The sequence below is a fragment of the Filicampus tigris genome, chromosome 13 (assembly GCF_054856515.1).
Source record: "Filicampus tigris isolate MCC_2025a chromosome 13, RoL_Ftig_1.0, whole genome shotgun sequence".
Lineage (NCBI taxonomy): Eukaryota > Metazoa > Chordata > Actinopteri > Syngnathiformes > Syngnathidae > Filicampus > Filicampus tigris.
The window spans coordinates 4467863-4492015 of record NC_141229.1 but is presented as its reverse complement, the minus strand read 5'-3'; the positions used below and the strand labels follow the sequence as shown (position 1 = coordinate 4492015).

Genomic DNA, 24153 nt, shown 5'->3' with positions numbered 1-24153 from the left:
GTTGAAACAAGGCATTTTGATCAATATTGCGTTTGTGGAATAAGAATTAATCCACTCGTTTTTAGCCATCTCAGGGGGCGGCCATTTTGTCACTTCGGTCGACTGAAAATGACATCACAGTTGCTCAGGTAACGACCAATCATAGCTCAGCTTTAGAAAACAGGCGAGCTGTGATTGGTCGTTCCCTGAGACCTGGGTAGTTGTGATGTCATTTTCAGTCGACAAAAATGAGATGGCTAAAAACGGGTGGATTTTGCTGCTTGACTCATATTGCACAAACGCACTATTAATCAGAATCAACGAGTGAGCCTGCTGGGAAAATATTCTTTAAAAAAATATGTTTGGGTTGATTTCCACTATAAGCAGTAAAATCCACCTGTTTTTGTCCATCTCATGGGCCATTTTGCCACTTGCTGTCAACTGAAAATGACATCACAGTTGCTCAGGACTACAGGTAATGACCGATCATGACTCAGCTTTAGAAAAAGGGTGATTTGAATCAGATGTACTGGAGGAGGGAAACATCTAAAACATGCAGGATAGCGGCCCTTGAGGACCGGAGTTTGACACCTGTGATGGGAGTATTTAGGTTGAACATTTGTGCACATTACGCAACTCCATTTAATGTCGCTCATTATGGTGGTACTTGGAGAGCCAAGTCTTTTTTTCAGGTGGTACTTGGTATAAAAAGTTTGAGAACCACTTATAACACGAGTCATATTCTAAAGTCACAGTGCTATTACTTGAGTATAATTTCGGGCTGCTCTACCCACACAACAATAAAAGCAGACTCCACCTTGGTCCCGTCAGGCCGGTCCACCAGGAAGACCTCGCTCCAGATCTGGATGCCGGTGGTCTCCCGCTCCGAGCCGCCCCTCCAGGAGAAGCCGGTCAGGGGCTCGTCGGCTTGGCCCAGCCAGTCGTCGGCCCCCTGAAGTTAAAAAAGTGAGTCAATGGAAAAAATGTCTTTATTATTGTTACAATGCTTGTCATCTGCAGTGGTGTGTAGCCGCATTGCGTCACAATGACTGCGGTTTCCAATCATTTGGGGTCCTAATTAAAAGAGAAGTAAAAGACAAAGATTTTCTTTACAATATGTTCTATGTACCCCCACTTGTTTAAACACAGTATTTTGATTAATATTGCGTTCGCGGAATAATGAACGAAACTGAAAAATCCACCCATTTGCATCCATCTCAGGGGGCACTGTGACAAACACACACACACACAAAATGAGCGTTGTTGGCCGGGGTACCCACGTGGTTGTACATGTAGCGCAGCATGAAGTCCATGAGGAAAGACTTCCCCTTACGGAAGGCCCCCGCCACCGAGATGGCCACCACCTCGCGGTCGCGCACCTCCTCGGCCAGCAGGATGCGACTGAGCGCCGCCTCGTCCAGCTCGAAGGTGTGGTCGTCCTTCACCAGCAGCACCTGGATGGGCCGCGCCCGCCCATCCGACTCTTCGTCCTCCGAGCTCCAGTCGTACACATTCTTGTCGCCCAGGGACCCTGAAAAAAAAACAAAAAAAAAACGCCTATGTTGATATTTAGCCTTTTCCACAATGGCATACGTTTTTCAGTGGGGTGGTGATCATTTTACTGAGGGCTGGCCATACGTGCAAACGTGTAAACGCGTGCTAGTCGTAACCACCTCTGTAACCGAGAAGTCATTGTTTATCATGTCATCCACAGACGGGGCAACGTGGAACTGCCGATGTGGACAAATCATTTTTGACCGCCACATATGTTTGAACGAACGTACTTGCACATACGTTCGAACATCTTTGCCTGTCAAAAATGTTTACTCCAAATTGGCAGTTCTATGCTTCGGTAGAGTGGCAATAAACGGCTCAAAGCAAGAATTATACAGTATCTGCTTTGGTGTGAAGTTGCTCATGCCAGCGTTTAGTTTGGCATGACACCTGTCTCAAAAACTTGCAAGTCGGGTCACTTGTAAATGGAGCTACAATTGTATTTATATACAACACATTAAGTTATCATTTTCCATTTGTCCTCTTCAAAACAAATACAACCTCAGAACCTACATGCTCTTTTTTTTTTTTTTTTTTTTTTAAATAATAAGCATTTCTATAATTTTAGCATCATTTTTTTAGTTATAAATATTTCAAAGAAAAATGTCAGCAAAAAGGCCTCGCCCAGGCGTTGCCATCACTGCTGCATCTTACCCCAGCCGGACACATCAAACTGGGTCACTCCCTTTACTACCTCCCATAGGCAAAAATAACATGTTGAAAAAATATATACATTCTATATTATACATACATACATACAACGGGTCTCCTGAAGGTGACTTCTTGCTATTTCCTGATGCACCATTACATAATTACAACACAGGAAAAAAAAAATCCCAATCATTCCCAAGTCCATAAAGGCGACATTTAAGTATTATTTCCCACTATTTTTGTCCTTACTCTCTTATGGCTTGCCGTTAATAATCGTTTGATATGGTGCAAAAACAAGCCCCCCCACACAATGACGTCGACCAAGAGGCCGCGCTGTTAACACCCATAAAAAGATGATGAATTTTTAAAAAAAAATAGATGTTGGCACGTACACTCACCCCAGCTGTCTCTGTCTTTGCGGTGTTTAGCCATAGCGCGAGCCGCCCCCCCTCCCTAAATGTGTACAATAATGACGACAATTAAATGGAAATGTTTCCTCTTTCTATGTGCGGCAGCTTGTAGTATGCGGTCAGGGGCGGCAGGGAGGAGGAGGATGCGCCTGGAGAACAACACCGGAGAGATTGCAGGAGGACGACGAAGAGGAGGAAGACGAGGAGGACGAGGAGGAGGATGATGGCGTTTGACCGCTCCGAGTGTGATGCGCAGACGTGCCACCAGGGGGCGCGCTATCACTTGTCGTGGCCTGTACAATGTAACGTTGATGTTTAGTGGACCCCGATATTCGCGGGGAGAGGCCGGCCCTCGAATAGAATCTTTATTTTTTATGATAAACAGCTAAAATGTGTTTTCTTAAACATCAACGACAACAATAACAACAGTAAACAAAAAAAAAAAAACTACACAAAACAAAAAAAATGTTAAAAATACACACAATTTTTTTTTTTTTTTATCCTGAAATAGGTGCATCTGCTGATACCAATCTATAAGTATACAGTGGTTCACTGTATTAAAGATTGTAAATGTTGGGAAGATAGCTAGATTTTATCCATCTCAGGAGGTATTTTTTTCAATAGCCCTTTTTGTTGTCATGCAGCTGCACTTTTATATTAACCAATGTTTACTAAAGTTATTCTTAGATTTCTATGCCTGGTGGTGCAATTGCATCTTGAATTGTTTATTGGATCCAAGTTTTATTTTGTGGATTGTATTGGGAAAGTGTTGATATGCCCGTCATTGGAGTGTAATGGCACCTTAAGTTATTTTATTGTAATTTTATTTCGTGTATTTATTTGTATCAGGAACCCCATGTGGAATACAGCCCAGATACGCCACTGTAAAAGGGCATTTTTACATGACTATTCTATTCCTGAACCAGCCCCTGCAATTCATACTTTCTACCGTTAGGTGGCGGTAATATTCGATGAAACCTGGAATGCAGGCTGCCTTTGGAGACCGTGGTAAATATGAAAGAAAACATAGACAACTTAAAACGAGATATAATTTACTTTCAAACGCCTGCAACCGAGTCTAAACATAAGACGTTATGAAAATGTCCCGGTGATATATTTCCTGGACTTTTGTCGCCACATTTATATTCAATAACATCACATATTGTCGTGTTGCCAAGCGTGAGATTACAACGAGTGTACGTTTTTGACGAGGTGTTCCTAAACGCATCACCAGGATCCTGAAATTTACAGAGATTAACAGTAGTCGACTGTGGTTGTTTTTTTTAAACATTGGAGTATTTAACTAACCGATGGAATCATTAGTTTTATCCAAGTTTTGACGTCTGTCGCCATTATTGAGAGCACGACTCCCCTCCCCAAGGCTGTCAACCGAGCAAGGAGGATGACATGTCCGAAAGAAGTTGTTGGCGACGACTGCTGCTGAACGAGGTCGCTGCTTACCCGAAGCAGAGTCACTGAGAGCCGCCTCAACTTTCCGAACGCCTCGGTAGCAAAAAGAGGACACCTGGTTTTCAGAACCAACTATTCACCGCATAATTCGACGCTAAAAGTGTCAAATGGACATTTGAAAAAAAAATGCACGGCCGAGTCGTCCACGCGAACGGTAAGCAGGGGGGGGGCAGCTCAAGTTTGGAGAAACTAGCCGTTAGCATTAGCCGGGATGCTAACTCCCCCCACATCTTCACTGTTCAAAGAAATGGTGGACCTGGGCCCGTTTAATTCCTGGAGTCGTTGTTGTCAAACTAATGTTGTCATTATTAGGCGTGTCCTAACGTTTATGATTTAACATTAAAAACTACCAAAACACATTTAAAAGCGAGTGTTTCAGGTCAATTTTACCATTTACGTTTTTGACACTTATCCAGCAATTAGACTGCACCCGTATGAAACTGCTATGCAATGTAGAAGTTTATGAAATTGCTAAACGTTTGATCCAGTGTTTGTCTTATTCCTTTTTTTTTAGTTAAGGATAATTAAGGTACCTGTGTAGCATAATGGTCATTTGTGATTTAGATGAAATGTACAGATGTTTCTCACATTGTAGAGGTTTTAAAAACTCACTAAACTTATCTTCCATTCATCCTCATTACCAGGCAAAACTATTAAATCATGGTACTTCCATTCTTTCATCTGTTCTTCTTGCCTTCATTGTCTTCTAGTGTAATTCCTTCTTTTCATGCTTTCTTCTTTCCTTCCTTTTATACCGACCGTTTGTACTTAGTTCCACCCATCCCTCTTTTCTTTAATATATCCCAGTTTCCATTCCTTACTTACCTTCCTTTCATTCTATCCACATTTTCTTCCTTCCTTCCAGCCCTCTCTAGTACCTTCCTTCCTTCATCACGCTCCCCTCTCATCCTTCCACCCATCTTCCCTGCAGTACCATTCTTTTCATACATCTTTGTTTCATCCATCCTCCATCATTCTCTCCCTTCTTTGTGTTTCCTCTTTTCCATCTATTCTTCCTTCCATCTCATTTAAAAGATCCTTGTTTCTTTTCATTCTTAACTGTTTTCATCCATCCCAGTTTCCTGCCATTTATCCTTCCTTTCATATCGCAGTTTCCTCCCTCCATATTTTTTTCCTTCCCCTCTGCCGCACTCTCTTCCCTTTTCCTTCCTTCCTTCCAGTCTTGTTTTCATACATCCTTGTGCCCTCCTGTCCTTTCTTTCCTGCCCTCCATTCCTCCTACTTCCATCGCTTCTGTTCTATTATCCCAGTATTTTCTTTCCATCATTCCTCCCTCCTTCCCTTCCATTCATCCCTGTTGTACCTTCCTTCTTTCCTTCCTTTCATACCATCCCCACAAATATGAGTTAATGCTCCATTTAGAAAATGGAAGAACTAATGTAGTTTAATGGTCATTTACAATTGAGGTCAACATCAACTACATCATATTTTCCACATTGTAGAAGTTTTGAAAAGTCACAAATAAATGTGCCTTCCCTTCTTTCTCATTTCCAGGCCATGGAGCAGCCCCAAGGACCAACTGAATAAACTGAGCACTCATCGACTTGTTCAGCGGCTCCAGCAAATAGCCCGCACTGGCTTCCCCCAGCATCAGACCCACCATGGACATCTTTCCCCGGCCCAGCGGTGAGATCCAGCGGAGAAACCCCCAGCACGACTTTGAGCTAATCCAGCGGGTGGGAAGCGGCACCTATGGAGATGTCTATAAGGTGTGTGCACTGATGTGGCAATTTTTTGCGGGATCCCTGCATAAATGAGGCTCCGGGCTCCTTATCACATCGCTTTTTGAAGTGGCATACGTTTGCGGCAATTCGGGATGCTTGGATCGCCCTTTTTTTTTCCAGACTGAATACAGGTATCAGGGTTCGGCATTAACGATGGCCCGTGGCCACCACGTGACTATATCGGGCCTCCTGAAGTTCACTAGGACCACCAGTACAAACCTTAGATTCTGACAGTGTGATAATTCTGAGGGCCAAATCTCTGTGTCAAAATGACAACCCTAAAATGCATTTTTAACAAATATTTCGATAAATAAAAACAACATTTTTTTTCTCCCATTGAACACAATATTTTATTTTAAAATAAAATAATATAATATTTGGTACAATAAGGAATGTGTACCATGTTAAGTTTAAATAAATTAATAAATAAATATACCCAAAATATTTCAACAATCTTCATCTGTTTTAATCCTATTGTTTGAACTGGTGAGGTATTTTTTCCAAAAGACATGTTGTCCTTGGGGCTAACTAGTACATGCTGGCACTTTTTAATTTATTGATTGATATTATATTTTTTTAGGGCATTGCGCATTAATCAAAAGGCATCCGTGTACGAAAATGTGTCCCCCCCCACCCTCCTCTTTTTTTACTTTGTGACCCCTCGTTGGCACACTGGTCGCGACACACCAGTCCCGCAGAAATTCTAAAAAGGCTCCAAACGGAATTCCTCGCATTTTGCTGATCCCAAATGAAGCAAGGTCTGCTGTCTGGAGAAGGTCGTTGTTTATCCATCTGCTGCAGATAAACATTCATCCTTCAGCTCTGCCTGCCCCTCCTCCTTTCTCTACAAAGCCTCTGTGGCCGTATTTCCCCCCCCCCCCCCCTCCACTCTGTCTCCCCAATCACACTTCCCCCACAAGGCCGGCAGTGGAATGCTGGGCCTGGAATTCTGGTACTCTCTTGCCAAATCTCCTCAGTGTCTCTGAACACCATCATCGATGTGACCATTGGCGGAAACACCTGAGATTGATTTATTTATTTATTTTTCCTCAAGGAAAACCGCTCGCACGTTGCCACTTTTATTGCCGTTGTGGCGTTAACATTCACTTGACTTGTGCCGGATTAGAGGTGGCGTCCCGTCTTGACCTCAATTCGGCGGCCAGACCCGCTTATGCGCAAAAACATCAGTGTTGTTTTCCGCACTAGCCACTGGGAAAGTGATCCCAAATGGGTGGCCGAGAGGGACAAAAGTCTAGCGACACCTAGAGGAAGTGACTCCAGTGTCTCCTGAGAGACAGAGTTCCTTTTTTAACACATGCAATCAGTCTTTCCATCTCTTTGAGTCCATATTCTAAGTCGTTCTTCCCTGATACCCCAAAGGGGACCAATTAATCAAATTCAGATCGACACGCAATGTAGTAGAATACAATTAGGACCGAAATATTTCTGGATAATAAATCTGATATTGTTAATTGTAAGACGGATCAATTTAATGCTTCTGTTTGTCTAAAAAAAAATGAACTGAACCTTCGAAAAATCATCGCCTTTTAAATCGCAATATGGGGGGGGGGGCATCAATCCGAATTAGATTTCTTTTCTAAATTTTTCAGCCTTAGCACCCAAACCAACTAAATTCCTGCATGATTGACATATACACAACATGCTCAAATTCAAGGTAACTAGAGCTGCAGCTATAGAATATTTTGGTATTTGGATATCCGAATGAAAATTCTACAGAATAATCGGGTATTTGGTGGAAAATAAGAAATATATAGAGTATTTTTGGTTGGCGGCGTGTTGCCGCCATGCACGGTATGAGCAATTGTTGCTGAGGTTGGCTTTGACTTCTTCTTGACAGTGTACACATATATAGGCAGAACTGAGAACTTTAACTGAGGAACTCGACTTACTCGAGGACTCGTTTCCAGCCTAAAGATAACCACCACACAATCAAAACAGTTTTTTGTCATACTTTATTTTGGATCTTTACAGAAGGAAGATTGTTTTGTTGGAAGCAAAACAGTGTCTTGAGTGTTGTGCCGCTGTCTTTCAGGCGCGCAACATCCAAACCGGAGAGCTGACCGCCGTCAAGATCATCAAGCTGGAAGCAGGTAAAAGCGTGCCCCTGCTTCCCATCCCGTCCCCGACCGACACTGACAGAGTCGACGCGGTGCAGATTAGTGAGATTATGTAGATTAGTGCCGGCGAGCTCAGATGGCTACGAGGAGGAGATTGAGATTTTCACTTTCATTCATTCACCATGTTGATGATATGGTGGGCGATACGGTCCTACTGGTGTGCGGAATCGTCCATGCACTAGTCTGCTCTTTGCCCTCACTAGTACGGCACTCGTTGAACTACTATGGAGCACTAATAGAACAACAACCCAATCCCTGTTTTGAAACCCTAATTTAAAACCCTAACCCTTGTGTGAATCCCTCAACAGCTACCTTTTTTTTTTTTTGTCCCCCCCCCCCCCTCTAATCTAATTATTTCATTTATTTGATTCAGTCTAATTTAAAATCCTCGATCCTTCTTCCAGTTACGCCAGAGTCACTTCTGCAGTGTAAATAAATGGCTTTGCGATATCTAAACTGGTTTGACCGGCACACGTGACACTGGCACCGGCTTCGGAACACAAAGGCGTGGCCTGGCCCTCTGGCCAACAGATCATCTTCTCTAACTTGTTTTCACAGTGAGCGCCTCTGTTCGTAATCGTTCACTCACTCCCTACGCAATTTCTTTGTTTTTTTTTTTTTTTTGGTATGAACAGCTATTGACTATTTAAGAATCACTTAATGCACGGACTATCCCATCAATTAAGAGACAAATTGGATAAAAAGGATTTTGCATTATTAAACATAATGTCAACCCGGGGCTGACCGTCCTCACCTTTTACACTGTAGTATCCGCGACTTTGAGTGTTTATGGCTTCAAAAGTTGCGTGCCTGTTCTGGCGAGTTATGTGGGCATCAGGGAACAAGGGTGTAGAGTTGGCCAGCTCTTCTTAACTGCGTGTTGAGTGACTCGGCATGAATTGTGGTTATCAATCAAAACATGTCAAAATTCAAGACTTGATTCACGATTCATGCGAGTGGGCGTTCCAAAGCAGCGACTGCATTCTTGTTTGATTTGCTCAGTCCTGGACGTCAAAAATAGTCAATTGCCGGGCTCTTCTTTGGCGGTGTATTCATCCATTATCTGGATCGCTTATCTTGGATGTGCATGTTATGTTTTTTTTTTGTTTGTTTGTTTGTTTAACCGCTTCATCGGCCGATTACTTCAAAAATATATATCTTTGACAGAATTGCATTTGAAATACATGATGTACAGAGAATGTTCAACTAACAATTTCACTTTCTGAAATGACTGGCAAAGAATAGTGAACTTTCTCATGATATTCTAACTGTATTAGTGAACTACATAGTCATCTCTAGAAACAAAGTATTTCATGCAGAAGCGGTCGACCTGGGGAGGGAAGTGAAGCGTCTGCCGAAGGGACCACTATGTGTGTGTGTGTGTGTGTGTTTTTTTTTTTTTTTTTTTCTCACAGCTCTGAGTCAAATCCCCGAAATTAGCCTTTTTCCCAAATGTTTGTGGCTGCTGTCCTGCTGACTCGTACGCTACTGTCAACATGCGCACAAAGCGAAGGAACATGCAGAGGCTTTAAAGTGACCGTCACAAATGTGCAGTATGGGACAAAAACTTCAAGCCTAGGAAGCCCTTGGAACACATTGATCACACTTTAGAATCATATTTTGGACCCTGGTGCAAAACCTAAACTTGATACCCTAACGTTGCCCCTACACTGTAATTTGAAACCATAAACTCTGTTTAAAAATCAAAAATAGGGCTTAAACAATCATTTGAAACCCTCATTTGGAACACTAACTCTATCTTGAAACCCTAATTTAAAAATCTCACCTTGGTTCAAAACCCTGATTTGAAACCCCAACTCTTTCTTTTTGAAACCCTGAGCAAGGCATGAAACTGGAATTTGCAACTCTATCCCCGTATTTGAAACCCTAATCTTGGCTGTGAAACCCGAACCATTGTTTGAAACCCTAAGATTGGCTCGCAACCATAATTTGTAACTGTAGCCCTGCCTTAAAACCCAAAGTGGAAACGCTAACCCTTGTTTGAAACCCTAATCCAGGGCGTGTCCAACTCCGGTCCTCAAGTGCCCCCATGCAGCATGTTTTGGAGATCTCCCTCCTCCAACACACCTGATCCAAATGATCAGGTTGGTTATCGAGCTTCTGCAGGGCTTGCTGATGAATTGATCATCATCATCATCGTCATGGAGACATTTCAAGCGACACTAATACTGCATTGTATCAGCTGAGTTCATACATGACTTTCCACGCACAAGTAGCAGCGACATATTGAATATTTACCCAGCGCACACGCTGCCATTCGCCACAACTTCCTCTGCAGCGCATGATCTGTTTCTGATCCTTTCTTTTTTTTTTTTTTTTTTTTTTTTTATCTTAACGTGGACTTTAGAACCTCGCTGTAATCAAAATCAATTGCAGCAGCTGGAGCAGCCTGTTTGTGCACAATTGGAAGCAGCTGGCTGACTTTCTTTTTTTTTTTTTTAACTTCTAATGCTGTACGGTTTGAATGTTGCACATGTGAATGTTAGGAGTACAAAATGTTCCGTTTGATGGAGCGCCTATGTCATGTATGTGCATCACTGTCATTTGAAACCCTAACTTTGGCTTGAAACCCTAATCTGAAACCTTCAGCCTCCTTTGATCCCCTAAGCAAGGCTTGTAACCTAAATTTGAAAACCTCAACTCTGGCTTCAATCCCGTTTTTGAAAGCCTAAACCAGGCTTGAAGCCCTAATTTGAGCCCATGCCCCGACTTAAAACCCCAATTTGAAACGTAAACCTTGATCTAACCTTTGATTTAACGTATAACCCACCAATTAGTCGGTTGGTTTATGTAATTGGCTGTTAGCTCTTTTACATTTTTTTGCATTTCTTTTAAATATTTTAACATACTACAACATAAAACAAAAAAAATAACGCCAGGTTATTTTGTTTTGTTTTTTGTTTTGCCCAGTTTTCTCTGTTGTAAAGTTAAAGAGATGCTGTAGCTATCAGGGACCAAAAAATACATTTGATTGATTTATTTGTATATATTTTTTAATTAATTGGCCGCGTAAATATATCTAAATATCGGAATCCGCATCAGCCTCCAAAAATCCATATTGGTCGGGCCCTACTTTAAACCCCAATTTGAAACCTTAACCTAGGCTTCAAACCCTCATTTGAAACAGTGTCTTGTTTGAAACCCGAACATTGAATGCACTAAAACCCCAATTTAAAACCTTGACCTTTGAAAACCCTAATTTGAACTTGTCTTCAGGAAAACTATTTTTTTTTTTACAAACCAGAGATTCCGATTTCTCCTCGCGACGCAGATCTTAATGTGTTTTCCGTACTCTTGTGTTCCAGGGGACGACTTTTCCATCATCCAGCAGGAAATCTTCATGGTGAAGGAATGCATGCACCACAACATCGTGGCCTACTTTGGGAGCTACCTCTGGTGAGAGCGCCGCCAGAGTCCGTGTTCAACAACGTCGGGCTTTTAACGTTCCCGGCAGCTGGAAGTCACGCGCTAATTGCCGAGTCACGATATGACTCAAGCCCCCCCCCCCTCGCCGCCGCGCCGCGAGAGGAAGTGCAGCCACTCCTGACTTCCAGCAGGTTTGACAGGAATCCTCGGGTCTGATATGTGCGTGTCACATGAAAAAGCGCTTTGGATTTCCTGACCGCATCCAGCAAGAACAAGCGTTAGAAACCACACGTTCTAGCCACAGTCGGCTCAATGTGGCAACGTCTCACAGTGGTAGCTTGGCGTATGATTTTTTTTTTTTCCTCAGTCTTGCGATTACGATTTAATAAGCGATTCTTTTTTTCAAAGTCCTCTTCCCATGTATTATTTTTTTTTTAACAAACACATGCAATAAATTAATCTGTGTTAAATGTTTTGGTTTTACAGGCTAGGCCAGCGGTCGGCAACCTTTAACACTCAAAGAGCCAGTCCAAAAAAATACCAACAAATATTTTTGTCAATTTTGTTGTTTTTTTTAGTGTGTGAATGGATAAAACTTGACTGGTTCTTATTTTTTCTGTGCCCTGCTCAGTCGAGAGAAGCTGTGGATATGCATGGAGTACTGCGGTGGCGGATCCCTGCAGGACATTTATCATGGTGAACTTTTATTTTTATTTTATTATTATTTTTTTTTTTACGATTTTTACTGCAAACAGCACTGTTTCCTGCACCACACTCACACTATCGTCTCCTCCGTGTTACAGTGACGGGTCCTCTGTCGGAGATACAGATTGCATACGTGTGCCGGGAGACTTTACAGGTAATTTGCTGAATATTTATTTATTAATTCATTCATTTTTTTTTTTAAGTCAATCTCTAAAATCATTAATCACTTCTGTGTATTGATGGTCTTGATTTGCTTTTTACAGGGTTTGGGATACCTGCACACCAAAGGCAAGATGCATCGTGACATTAAGGTACACACACACACACACACACACACGAACAGCAGTCACACAGTCTGTTTCAGAAGTATTTGTACTCGGTTACTTCACACCACTGAGCCGACCGCCGCATGACCTCTCCTCCCGGGCCACACGTTATCACAGGAGGCTCAGCAGCGCACTCGTGCTTTTCCCTCACCCATTTAAGCCCGTCACAATAATTACTATATCGACTTAGCGTTGGATAAATTCCAAATGGGCACTATAATTTTCGATGAATTGCCATTTACACGAGTGTTTGTTAACATATGTCATCAGCATTCAGTCATGTTGCCTCTTTCCGTCTACTGTCAGTTATCTTGCTCGCCGCTGTGGGAGGCGAGCCTCACTCACACACACACACACAGACACGCGCGCACACACACACACACGGACTGATGGAGAATTAGCATACTTGAAGCTCAGTTTTCTCAACGATCGTCATTGCATATTTAGAAAAAAAATTGAGCTGCAAGACTGGAATTAGTTCCAAACCTGAATGGTGCCATTCAAGTAGGTCGGGACGTTTTTGATCCAAGCCATATGAACGCGCCGAGCTTGTGAACAACAATGAATTGGTATTAAGCATTTGTATGAAGACACAACCATCCATCCAATTTTCTCAACTGGGAACCAAAAACACGCCGGGATGTGGAAGGGCGTCCATTTTTGACGACAGCTTGCAGTTATAACGCCTCAGAGATAGCGTTTATTGGCTTTATAGCGAAAACGATGCAGCGTTTAAAGAACGGCTACAGACTTTTCATCTGCAGTACAAATTGCCTAAAAAAACGAAACAAAAAAAAACCGTGCATTTCTCAAACAGCCATTTCGGCCTTGCACAACCAGGTAATGAGGAAATTCTGAAGGCGATAAGAGATCTTATTTTCTCTGCCACTACAGAAGTGTTATTTGTTAATGTTTGTAAACACTGTTTGAGTTGGTTTTATTTATACTTTTCATTTGTCTAAGACTTTATTTACAGCTCTAACTTTCAGTGCCAATGTTCAGTATTCTTGAGATTGTAGTTAATTGCTTTTAAAAAGTGTATGTACTTCAGATATGATGCTCTAATATCATTGCATGAGTGGCATGAAAAAAACCCATCAACAATACTATCGTTTATCGTGATAGTTTCTCAGAAAACAGGCCTGCACCTGTTTCCTCCGCCTGCAGGGTGCTGTCACTGACAGAAGTGACAGAAGCTCGACAAGTGTTTCGAAGAATGTGGCATAATATGGGACGTCATACGCAGGGAATAACCCTCGTGTGTTTTTGTGTCGTGTTTTCAGGGCGCCAACATACTTCTGACAAACGACGGCGACATCAAGTTGGGTAAGCGGCTCTTCCGTGTCCTCATTCCTCAGCTCTGTGCAGCTGGTTTTGCAACCCTAAAAACTCCCATTTACATATAGTGGCGTGTTTTTTGTGCACGTTTGTTGTGTGTGTTGTTTTGTGCGTTGTGCATTTTTTTGGGGGGGGAGTTTTGTGTGTTATGTTTCTGTGTTTTTCATGTGTGTGCATTTTGTTTTGTGCATGTGTGTTTTGTTTACGTATGTATGTGCGTTTTTTTTTTCTGTATGTGTTGTGCATTATTTTGTGTGTTGTCCCTTTTCTGTATGTCTGTGCTGTGTTTTTTTTGTATGTTTGTTGTTTTGTGTGTTTTTTTTTTTCATGGGTGTCTGTGTGTGTGGGCATGTATTTTGTGTGTGACTGTTTGGGCTTGTGGAGATTGTTTTGCGTACTTGTTTGTTTGGGTCTGTGTGTTTGTGTCTTTTGTGTTTCATTTGTGAGTTGCGCGCATTTATGTGTTTTGTGTGTGTGTGTGTGTATACAGCTGATTTTGGCGTCGCAGCAAAAATAACAGCCACCATCGCCAAGAGAAAGTCCTTCATCGGGACGCCATACTGGTGAGTAAGTCGCCGGTGAGGCACTTGAAAAAGTAGCTTCAGAAGGTCCGGTCGACCAATTCCCTTCTTGTCGTTGTGAAGGATGGCACCAGAAGTGGCCGCGGTGGAGAAGAATGGCGGCTACAACCAGCTGTGCGACATCTGGGCGGTGGGCATCACGTCCATCGAGCTGGCCGAGTTGCAGCCCCCCATGTTTGACCTGCACCCAATGAGGTAAACAGTGAACCCCTGTTTATTAAGTAGGATGACTTCCAGACACATCCACAATTGGAGAAAATCCATATAAAATGTGTAGTAATATTGTTAGCGTAGTTGCCCAAGTCATTTTTAACTTGGCGTCTCAATGAAAAATAGTAATGTGCTTGCTAACCCCCCAAAAACTCTTTGTGTAGATTCTGTCATCCAGGTCATCGTAATCCGCAAAGGTTGAAGCGAGGCAACTATATTTTTATAGAATAAGTGTTAATCCACTCGTGTTTAGCCATCTCTGGGGGCGGCCATTTTGTCTTCTGTCGACTGAAAATGACATCACAACTACCCACAACGGCCAATCACGGCTCAGATTCAGAAAAACAGGTCAGCCGTGATTGGTCGTTGTGAGCAGTTGTGATTTCATTTTCAGTTGAAAGAAGACGATAAATGTCCGCCCCCAGAGATGGCTAAAAACGAGTGCATTTTGCTGCTTAATTTATATTCCACAAACGCAAAATTAATCAGAATGCCGTGTTTCAACTAGTGGGCCTGCTGGGAACATATTCTTGAAAAAAAATATGTTTGGGTTGACTTCCGCTTTAAAGGGGTAGTCAACCCCCCAATTTTTTTTTTTACAATAATATGTTCAATTGTCACTGTGCCAGCTGCCGCCACCCATCTAATTGTCTGATTGCGTGAATCCGCAATTGCTGTGCTAACGCGCACTTCAGACAACCTTACCTCTTATGTGCCAATTTACCCCAAATCGAAAGGTGACAGTGTGATCCCCTGTTTGTTTAGGGCCTTGTTTCTTATGTCAAAGAGCAGCTTCCAACCGCCCAAGCTAAAAGACAAAAACAAATGGTGAGTGGCCCGGCTATTTTGTGCTGTATAAGCCTTCCTTTTTGAGGATGATTTTTGTGACTGTTAGATTGTTTTTGTATCCACAGGTCCACTGCCTTCCACAACTTTGTCAAAGTGTCCCTGACCAAGAACCCCAAGAAGAGGCCCACAGCGGACAAACTCCTTTCGGTAATCAAATGTTTCCTTTTTGTAGCGTTACGTACGCACTTGAGCGTCGTCTTGTAACTTCTTGGTTCCGCGCAGCACGTTTATGTGGCGCAGACGGGCTTGACTAGGCGGCTCGCCGTCGACCTCCTGGACAAGATGAACAACCCCGACAACCACCAGCATTATAGCGAGGCGGACGACGACGACCTTGAGGTAAGATACAGTCACACATTTGCACATGGAAATGAATGTTAGGTTTGTTTTTAAGAAGTCACTTTTTTTTTTTCGTAAAAACAGGGTTTAAAAATAACATTAAAAAAATATTTTGAATTTCTACAGAATAACACAAATATACAGATCTTGAAAATCGCCCTTCAAAAGCTGATTTTCCTTTGTACTCATGTATTATACACTGCAGCGATTTGATGAATTTCTAATGTTCGGACACGCGTTTTGTCTAAAGAGATCTCACAAAATTGAAGAACAGCAGACTGTTCCGGATATACAGTGGACCCCCGCATACTTGCAGTTCGACACACGTGGCTTAGCATATTCTGAGAATTTTTTTCTTTGGTATGTGTTTTTGTTAGATACTGTACGTGAGCAGCTGCATCCCTTACATACACACAACTTTTTGCACCATTGCCAGTTTCTGAGGCGGGGTGTATACATTGTGGTTGCCTAAACATACGTTTGTAGTTTCTTTTGAATTTGAAATTGAAATTAGCCGATTTTTCAGTGCTAAAATTTGTCCTAAGTTCCGAAAAAACAATAGTTTGATTAATTTCAACAATGAGACCCCCCCTGACGCTACGGAAGCTGTCCCTACGGCCCATGGCTTTTGCTTTAAGATGCAACTAAAAATGAGTACTATAAGAGGTGGCGGGTGTGTGCTGACTCGCATTTGACATGAGTTTGAATGCAAGCGTGTCATTCTTAACTCAGCCACATCCCCAATTATAAGAGGCTGTGCACACTTGCAACTTTATCTCAGTTGTTTAGTTTTACTTCCCCTCTTGTAAAATTGTATGGATATAGGAAATTAATGGTGGAAATGTGTTTTAAATTATTTGGTCACATTTTTTTGTATACCACAAAATAACTGACATTCAAACAGGGCTGCGTGGACTTTTTGAGTGAGCGCTTATGATAAGATGTTACAGGTACACACGATATTTTGTCGGAACATATTATGGAAAGAAAATGTGACAAACCGTGCCCAATCTGTTCCGCAGCCCCTCTCTGTGGTCCGACACACCATCCGCTCCACCAACAAGCACGCTCGGGCAGAGAGGACGCGCTCCGAGATGGCCTGTAAGTGAACAAAAAAAAACAACAAAACAAAACAAAACCCATCACCGACTCACCCTCATACCCTCGCTGGTGTTAGCAGCCCAACTGCTCAGGTCATTCGACGACAGCATGTGTGTGTAGAAATAGAACAATAGAACGTAGATGGACGTTCTGCGTGATTTAGCACTCCTCAATATGTCTTTCTCAACTTGAAGCAAACAATGGGACAGAGCAAGGAGGGCCGCAATCCCCTCAAGGGAGCCAAGCAGGTCAGTGGCGGCGTAGCGAGACGACGTGCGTGTGCTTGTGTTTGTAACTCCCACACTCACTCTCTCGTGTGGTCTTGTCGTAACACGTAAACCCTCGCCCTCAAAAAATGTGCGTGGATCTCTGACAGACTGACAGAAATAGCATTGTTTCACCCATGACTAATAGGATCCTAACGTTTGACTCATATCTGACTCAGCACTTTCTCCAGATTTTTTTTTTTTGTGTGTGTGTGTGTGTGTGTTTTGACACCGCCGTAGAGTTGACTCGTGGTTTTTTGGAACTTCTTCCCCCAACTATCTGTTTATATTGGATCTTGAATACTGAGATGACTGTGAGATTTATTAATAATTCCTGAGATATAGTTCATTTTTGCGATGATAAGTTTGTAGTTTATAGTCAGTCTTGTCATGTTTTGGAGATGAACCCAACGCCTAAATCACGCTGCAAAATTTCCACATTAGAGATGAGCCAATTTATCCTTCTTTGAATTTCACACAGAGCCCAGCAAATTCCTATGTGGGCTTTCATGCACTTTTTCACACAGAGATCCTGTAAAATTGCAGTAACAGAAGACGTGTCGTTTTCAACCTTTGACTTTTACAAAGCCAAATGGACATTGCCACAACTGTGTGCCTTCCCATAGTGAGATAACATGTGTAGCTATTAGGGATGGGCAATTACCGATACCAGGTGCCGTATCGGTGCCGATACCAGCCTTGTTTTAATGTATCGGTTCTCCTGGAGAGTGCCAATAGCAGCCACCGATGCTTAAGGCAAGCAAAATCTCACATCCTCCTCAGCAGTAGTTGGCGCTATACAGTACTATGGTAGTTTGACACAACGGCGAATCATCATCTGCTTCCGAAAGAAAGGTCTTTGTTCATATTTTTTGGGTCATTGATTTAAATTAAATTCTGTATATCAAAAGTACCAGAGGTATCGGTACTCTGTATCGATGAGTACTCAAAGAGTGAATACTTGTACTGGTGTGGTATCGGTCTCAAAAAAAGTGTTGTCGAACATCCCTATTAGCTATAGCTTTTTTGTACAGTGACCCTGCAAAAACATGTATGACAGCCTCTTTCCGACTTTATAAGCCAGTCCCCGAATGATCATGTTAAAGTCCCTGTGAAGCAAAAAATAAATGTCTTGTACATTTGACACACCACACAGAGTAAGAGTGCCTGTGAACAACCCTGCCAAATTTGAATGATTGAAAAAAAAAAAATTCACGTATGGAAAATGAGGCTCGACCACTGATGCAAAGGCGCTTAAGTTCTGAAACCGGTCGCCCAACTGATCAGCAATGGGCAACTGTTAAAACCCTGCAAAAATCATGAACACAGAAATGGTGAAAATCAGTTAACACTCGATCTCCACAATTCAATACTAAATAGTTCTCAGTCTTTTCACTTTTTCAACGGTTATTTTCCAACATGTATAATGCGTTTAGGAACAAATCTGTGAATTTACTTTACAGGGACTCTGCCTGAATTTCCTCCACGTCTATTTTTAAATCAAATAGCGTCTGCCTCTGAAGCAATTTACCTGACGTATCACCTTTTCGGCGGACACGTCACATATTGAAACTCCGGCGGTAGAGAAGAACGACATGCGGTGTGAAATGGCGATCGTTGCGTTGGCAAGCGAGTCACCATTTAAAAAGCGTCTTCTTCGTTGGCAGTCGACAAGTTGCAATTCGAGCCGCCGCTGCGGAAGGAAACGGAGGCCCATTCGGAAATGGTGAGGATCAAACGGCGGGCGGTGGCGCCGGCGTGCAGGTGTGTCGAGCCGCTGCTATTTCTGCTTGTTTCTTTCCACAGGATGTGAGTAAAGATAATGACTTCCAGTCCCCCTGGAGCGCCTTTGCCGAGGGGGGAATAACAGCCAGGTGAGCGCTAGGTTCTCGCGTCAGTCAAGGCAGTTGCTCTTGTTTACACCTTGTTTGAAATTTGGCTTTATCTCCCCCTTGCACGTCCACGATAAAGTGTTTAAACTCATGACTGCCTGACTCCCTGATTCTTAATGAGCACGCCCACCCCCACCCTTGCTTGCTGTATGTTTTTATTTTAAGTCAGTGAGCTCCTTCTCACGTCTCCCTTTTGCTTTGCTTGTCTTTCTCCGTATCTCTCCCCACCCTCTTTTGGCTGTTGGCCTGTCTCGTCTCTCATCTCGTTCCCCCCCCGCCAAAGGAGTCTCCTCAAAAGCGTTGAGGACGAGTTGTTCCAACGGTAACGCTTAACACTGCTGTTGCTTGTGTTCTACTGTAGTGTTGCATCCATTAGTCCAAACTCCCAAATCATCCTCCAACATTGTTTTGTCAACCATCTAGTCGCTAGTTTTCTGGCCATTTGAATAGCACACAAGCAGCTTGTGTTGTTGGTCATTGCAAACCCCATAATACTGTAAAGAGTAGAAGAGATGCCAATCCTCGTGATTTTCCCAGTGGAGGTTAGTACTGCCGACGTAACGGACGTCTAAAAGAAGGATTTACACTGCGGGTCCAATTGCGCAATTTAATGCCGTTATCCTTTTTTCATTTTTTTATTTATTTTATGGGGGTAAACTTTGTCAAGATTTTTTGATTTAAATATTTTTACAGCTTACGTAGTTTCCCCGCAAAAAATGTAAAAACGAAAAAATAAAAAGCATAGACCATTAAATCTACTGGTAGTCAAAATGCAGAACATCAGAGTATACCCGGTGTACTGTATTTAAATTATATCAGTCATTATAATAAGTAGGTGATGTAACACCAAGGTCATTTAAGGGGGTACATTATCAAGACTCCTGTTGAATCTCCCCCAAAAATGCAGATTTTTATTCATTTATCTCGTAAATTGATTGATTGTTGATACAAACAGAAACGGTTAATAAAATGATACAATAAAAAAATGTTTATGTTGTTGCTGTCCTGTGAAAAACACATCTCCAATTTTGGAAACTTTTTAAATTTTCACTGTAATGCGATGTCTGTAATGCGGAAACATGATTTATGTAAAAATAACAAAATGGGAAAAAAATGACAGCGACGATATTTTTCTTTTTGTTGAACAACTCTCCGTGTATTTTAGTTAAGTCTAAGCACTATAAAGATTGTATCAAACCATTGTTAAAAAAAAAAAAAAAGATAAATGAAATTTTCTAACTGTTGATCCTTGGAGCATTTCAACAAAAGCATGTTACATTAGGACCCCTGGGAAATGTTAATTGTTAAAAAAAAAAAAAAAAAAAAAAAAGCAAAAGATGGCTGCTGTATGGCACCATGTGACAGGAGAACCAGGATCTAATAGCCATCCATAATGTCATTACACTGATTTTGCGAGGATTGGCATCAGTGGACTACTTTGTAACATCACCCTCCCCAAAAATAGCTGAAGTCCCCCATCCGCCCTCTCACAAATGCATTTAGTTTCCAACCTTTCTTAATGAACCATCATCCCAAATGCCACAGATGAGTGTAACCTTGCTCTCTGCTTCACTTCAGGGGACACGTCGCTCACCTCCAGGACGCCTTCGAAGAAGTGGAACTGTGAGGGAAACGCTTATGCTTAATCACCGGTCGCGACAGTACACACACACACTCACACACACACCACACTGGCGTTAATGAGAGCGAGGCATGAACACATTTTATGTTTAGTATTGTCATTTGATGTCATGTAGCTAGAAAATGGAATCCAAAGCTATACTTGCATTAGCTACTTGCAATTAAAACAAAAACCACAATGACAAACACATTGGTTAATTAATACCGCTTGAACAAAATGTATTTGATCTCATTCAAATGTGCAAGTGTTCCTAACACTGTGGTGGGGTAGGTTCAAAGGACATCACTGACTGGGGTCCTCATTTATCTTTCTTTCTTTTTTTTTCCTATTTCAGATCCACACTCAAGCCAGGGTATCCTCCTCCTCGACCCCCGAAGGTGAGAGCCAATGACAAATCAGCCTTCCACAAATAAGTGAAACGACAAGCTAATAGATGCTGGCTGCGTCAGACAGCGACGACCAATAAAACGACTCTCTCAAACAGGAAAAAAAAAATGGGTTGCTATCTCTCCTTCTTATTATTATTTTACACAAAAAAGTAATTATTATGCAGACTTTTATGTCGACCGTTGTAGTTTTAAGTCTCATAAGTATCAAGTTTAATAACGTATACATGTATTCTGTACCACTCTATGAAATTGGCCTGTGAAACTAAAACTCTTCCTTTTTTTTAAAAATATTTGAAGGTTTTTCTGAGAATTAACGCTGTAATTACTTTCCCTGGTAACTAATTACATTAATGGAATACCGGTAATTCAATTATTTGTCTGGTAAGGTAATTAGCAGGGTTTTAATAATTTTGAATTTTCTTTAAATTTAGTTTATATTTCGTTTGGACTTTTTTAAAATTCAATTTGAATTGGCTTTTAGAGCGGGTTTGTCAGATTATTTTCAAAAATGCTTCGTTTTAAGTGAGTTTTTATTGTGTGCTTTTGACACTCTTTTATGATTAAGGGCTAAACAAAAATTAACTTGACCTCATTTGACTATTACCTGCCATTGCCTCTTTTCCCGCAGCCCCGCTTGCACAGTCCCTGTGAGGACGCAGGCCTCAATGACGAGCGCTTGCTGACGGTGCGGCGCTTCCCCAATGCGGAAAATGGCGCGGGCCAGGCGGCGCGACGCCGGAGCACGCCGGAGCATGGCAACAAGGCCGGGAGCTCATCGCCGGACTACCTTTCTGTCAGCGTCAGCAGCCCTGGGCTCCTGTCTCACGCCTCGGACCAGGGTGAGGACATGCTAAAACAACAGCAGCTATTTTATATCCGTAAAGGTGCATCAGTAAATTAAGAATATGGAAGAAAAAAATATTTCATTTCAGTAGTTCGATTAAAAAAGTGAAACTCATGAACGTAGGAAAATAGTTTTCATAATTCCTTTCAAATTCATATATTTAAAAAAATATATATTATTTTGGTGTCTTGATTATCTAATTTCTTGGGATGCTGAACTTTCGCTTTTCTGTAGCTGTAAGCTATAATTGTCAAAATTCAAGTCAGCCCAAAATGTTTTATGCTATTTGTGGCAAGGCTTGGTCCCTATCCCTGCGAATAGCAAAAAAAAAAAAAATTTAGGTTAACTACCCCAGAGTTGCCTCTATTAATAATTTGAACCTTTGATATACAGTTAGACTGTATTTTTCTGTTTTTGAATTTGTGATTTGCATCTTTGAATCTCAAGAAAACCTTGAAATTTGATGTTCAAAGTGCCTCATTGGTCCTTGTTCTTTTTTACAAAGCTGTCAGTAAGTGTGAATGCAAAGGTGAGGGAGAGCTCCAGCTTCAAGTTTCTCTGCATGCGATTGTCCAACAATGTCCAATAACACCGCTACCTTTGCGTCAATCCTAAAGACGATGACTCGGATGGAAGCGTGAATGGCGACAGTCCCAAGCCGGCGCCCCACCGGGGGCATCGGAAGCTGAAAAAGGATTTTCCCGTATGTATTCTGTCCACCATCTCTTACATCAAATGTGACTTTTATGACGCTGAACTTTGTAGACACATCCAGTGCATCCAGAAACTATTCACAGCGCTCCACTTTTTTTCACATTTTTTTCTGTTACAACCTTATTCCAAACCTATAACTCTATTTAAATCAATGAAATCATATAGCGAGAGGGAGTAAAAATAAACAAGTGAGAGTACACACCCTCTTTTTAACTGGGGATTTAGCAGTGTTCAAAATTAACCACTGGTGAGAAACTGTGAGACTGCATTAACAAAATGTGGAAAAAGTGAAGCGTTGTGAATACTTTCGAGATGCACTTTTAAGTGCGTCCTTCATGTTGAAGCTTTCCTAGATTTAGGTTTTTGAAGCTAAATCTAAAATAACCGTCACCCTTTGTCTTCTCTGCTCCGACGCTAGAAACCGGCTATCAACGGCTTGCCGCCCACCCCCAAAGTGCTGGTGAGTGAGCAGTTTGCATTTACAGTGATGGCGATGCCTGTCGAGGTGTTAGTTGCCTTACTTTGGGCTTTCAGTGTTTCCAAAATTACCTTGTTTGGCACATTAACCTCTGCTATGAAGTCACAGTTGACCTCAAACAATTGTATTGAAGAATATATAACTGTTCTTTTCAGCCACGACATGTGCTAGCAAGAAGTTGAGTAGCACTGTTTTTGTTTATGGAGCGCAAGGCACTTGAACATTTCTGTCCCTTTTCTCTTTTATTTTTCTCTTTTTTTAAAAATTTCTTTCTTTCTTTTGTGTCAAGATGGGCGCTTGTTTCTCCAAAGTGTTCGATGGGTGTCCTCTGAAGATCAACTGCGCCACGTCCTGGATCCATCCGGACACCAAAGGTGACACCGCTTTCCTGCGACCACGACAACCCACTTGAGACTTTTTACAGCATCCTGACATATGTGTATTATACGGTACGTTCCCCTCTTAGACCAGTACCTGATCTTTGGGACGGAGGATGGCATCTATACGCTCAATCTGAACGAGCTGCATGAGGCCACGATGGAGCAGGTAAAGTCAGCTGGAGTCCAACCATATTGATTTGTCTATGCTTTTGCTGTTGTTAAGATTTACTTATTTGTTTGGGCAGACGCATTGTGTGTATATAGATCACAGACGGCAGTATTTTCACGACGTCAAGCTGGCACTGACGCAAATCCCATGTTCGTGTTACGGCCGCACTCGCATTGGCACTCATCTGACACGTGTCGTATTTTTACCCACATGTGAAAGAAGCCTGAGTCCCATGTGTACAAATCAAGATTGACTCATCTCACGTGCATTTGAGCCACTTGAGAGCAACAAAAAAAAAAAAAAAAAAAGAATTGCGTCACAAGAATCGTGCGGCGTAAACCCAGCATTAGTAACGAAATACAAGCCGTATCTGTTTTTCCGCTGTCACAATGCTACGTTGTTAGCGCATACATCGTCTTTATGTCTCCTTGTAGCTGTTCCCCAGGAAGTGCACGTGGCTGTACGTTATCAACAACAACCTGATGTCTTTATCGGGTAAGTGGCGATGGCCTACGTTACCCGTCACCGTCATCACCCGCCTCTGCTTTTGTCCTGCGTTATCTGGCGACACCGCCCGTCCTGAAAATAGACATTGT

The 24153-nt window shown here is 42.1% G+C and overlaps 2 protein-coding genes across 16 annotated transcripts in view; one reads left to right on the top strand and one right to left on the bottom strand.

The window, feature by feature from the left end:
- atl1 (atlastin GTPase 1) overlaps positions 1-4194 on the bottom strand; it is a 10524-nt gene extending 6330 nt beyond the window's left edge. Inside the window, exons 1-4 of one of the 2 annotated variants that reach the window (XM_086050666.1) lie at positions 4056-4194; positions 2583-2887; positions 1260-1510; positions 797-931 (exon numbers count right to left, since the gene is read on the bottom strand). In XM_086050666.1, the coding sequence (XP_085906792.1) occupies positions 797-931; positions 1260-1510; positions 2583-2616 (420 nt within the window). In that variant the 5' untranslated portion in view covers positions 2617-2887; positions 4056-4194. Of the gene's footprint in view, positions 1-796; positions 932-1259; positions 1511-2576; positions 2888-4055 lie in introns of both variants that reach the window. The other variant, XM_086050667.1, reaches the window with a different exon arrangement.
- The window catches only part of map4k5 (mitogen-activated protein kinase kinase kinase kinase 5), a 27788-nt gene continuing 6250 nt past the window's right edge, over positions 2616-24153 (top strand). For 2 of the 14 annotated variants that reach the window (XM_086050653.1, XM_086050650.1), the window contains exons 1-27: positions 3683-4218; positions 5580-5794; positions 7863-7920; positions 11274-11364; positions 11966-12030; positions 12138-12193; positions 12303-12350; positions 13649-13691; positions 14194-14266; positions 14348-14479; positions 15260-15322; positions 15409-15490; positions 15566-15682; positions 16705-16783; positions 16978-17031; positions 18717-18775; positions 18856-18923; positions 19225-19263; positions 20520-20564; positions 20918-20960; positions 21601-21811; positions 22322-22345; positions 22434-22519; positions 22949-22990; positions 23298-23382; positions 23475-23554; positions 23992-24052. In XM_086050653.1, coding sequence (XP_085906779.1) covers positions 5687-5794; positions 7863-7920; positions 11274-11364; positions 11966-12030; positions 12138-12193; positions 12303-12350; positions 13649-13691; positions 14194-14266; positions 14348-14479; positions 15260-15322; positions 15409-15490; positions 15566-15682; positions 16705-16783; positions 16978-17031; positions 18717-18775; positions 18856-18923; positions 19225-19263; positions 20520-20564; positions 20918-20960; positions 21601-21811; positions 22322-22345; positions 22434-22519; positions 22949-22990; positions 23298-23382; positions 23475-23554; positions 23992-24052 — 1912 coding nt within the window. In that variant the 5' untranslated portion in view covers positions 3683-4218; positions 5580-5686. Of the gene's footprint in view, positions 2897-3549; positions 3603-3681; positions 4219-5579; positions 5795-7862; positions 7921-11273; positions 11365-11965; positions 12031-12137; positions 12194-12302; positions 12351-13648; positions 13692-14193; positions 14267-14347; positions 14480-15259; positions 15323-15408; positions 15491-15565; positions 15683-16704; positions 16784-16977; positions 17032-18716; positions 18814-18855; positions 18924-19224; positions 19264-20519; positions 20565-20917; positions 20961-21600; positions 21812-22321; positions 22346-22433; positions 22520-22948; positions 22991-23297; positions 23383-23474; positions 23555-23991; positions 24053-24153 lie in introns of those variants that run through there. The other 12 variants (XM_086050651.1, XM_086050652.1, XM_086050658.1 and 9 more) reach the window with 12 other exon arrangements.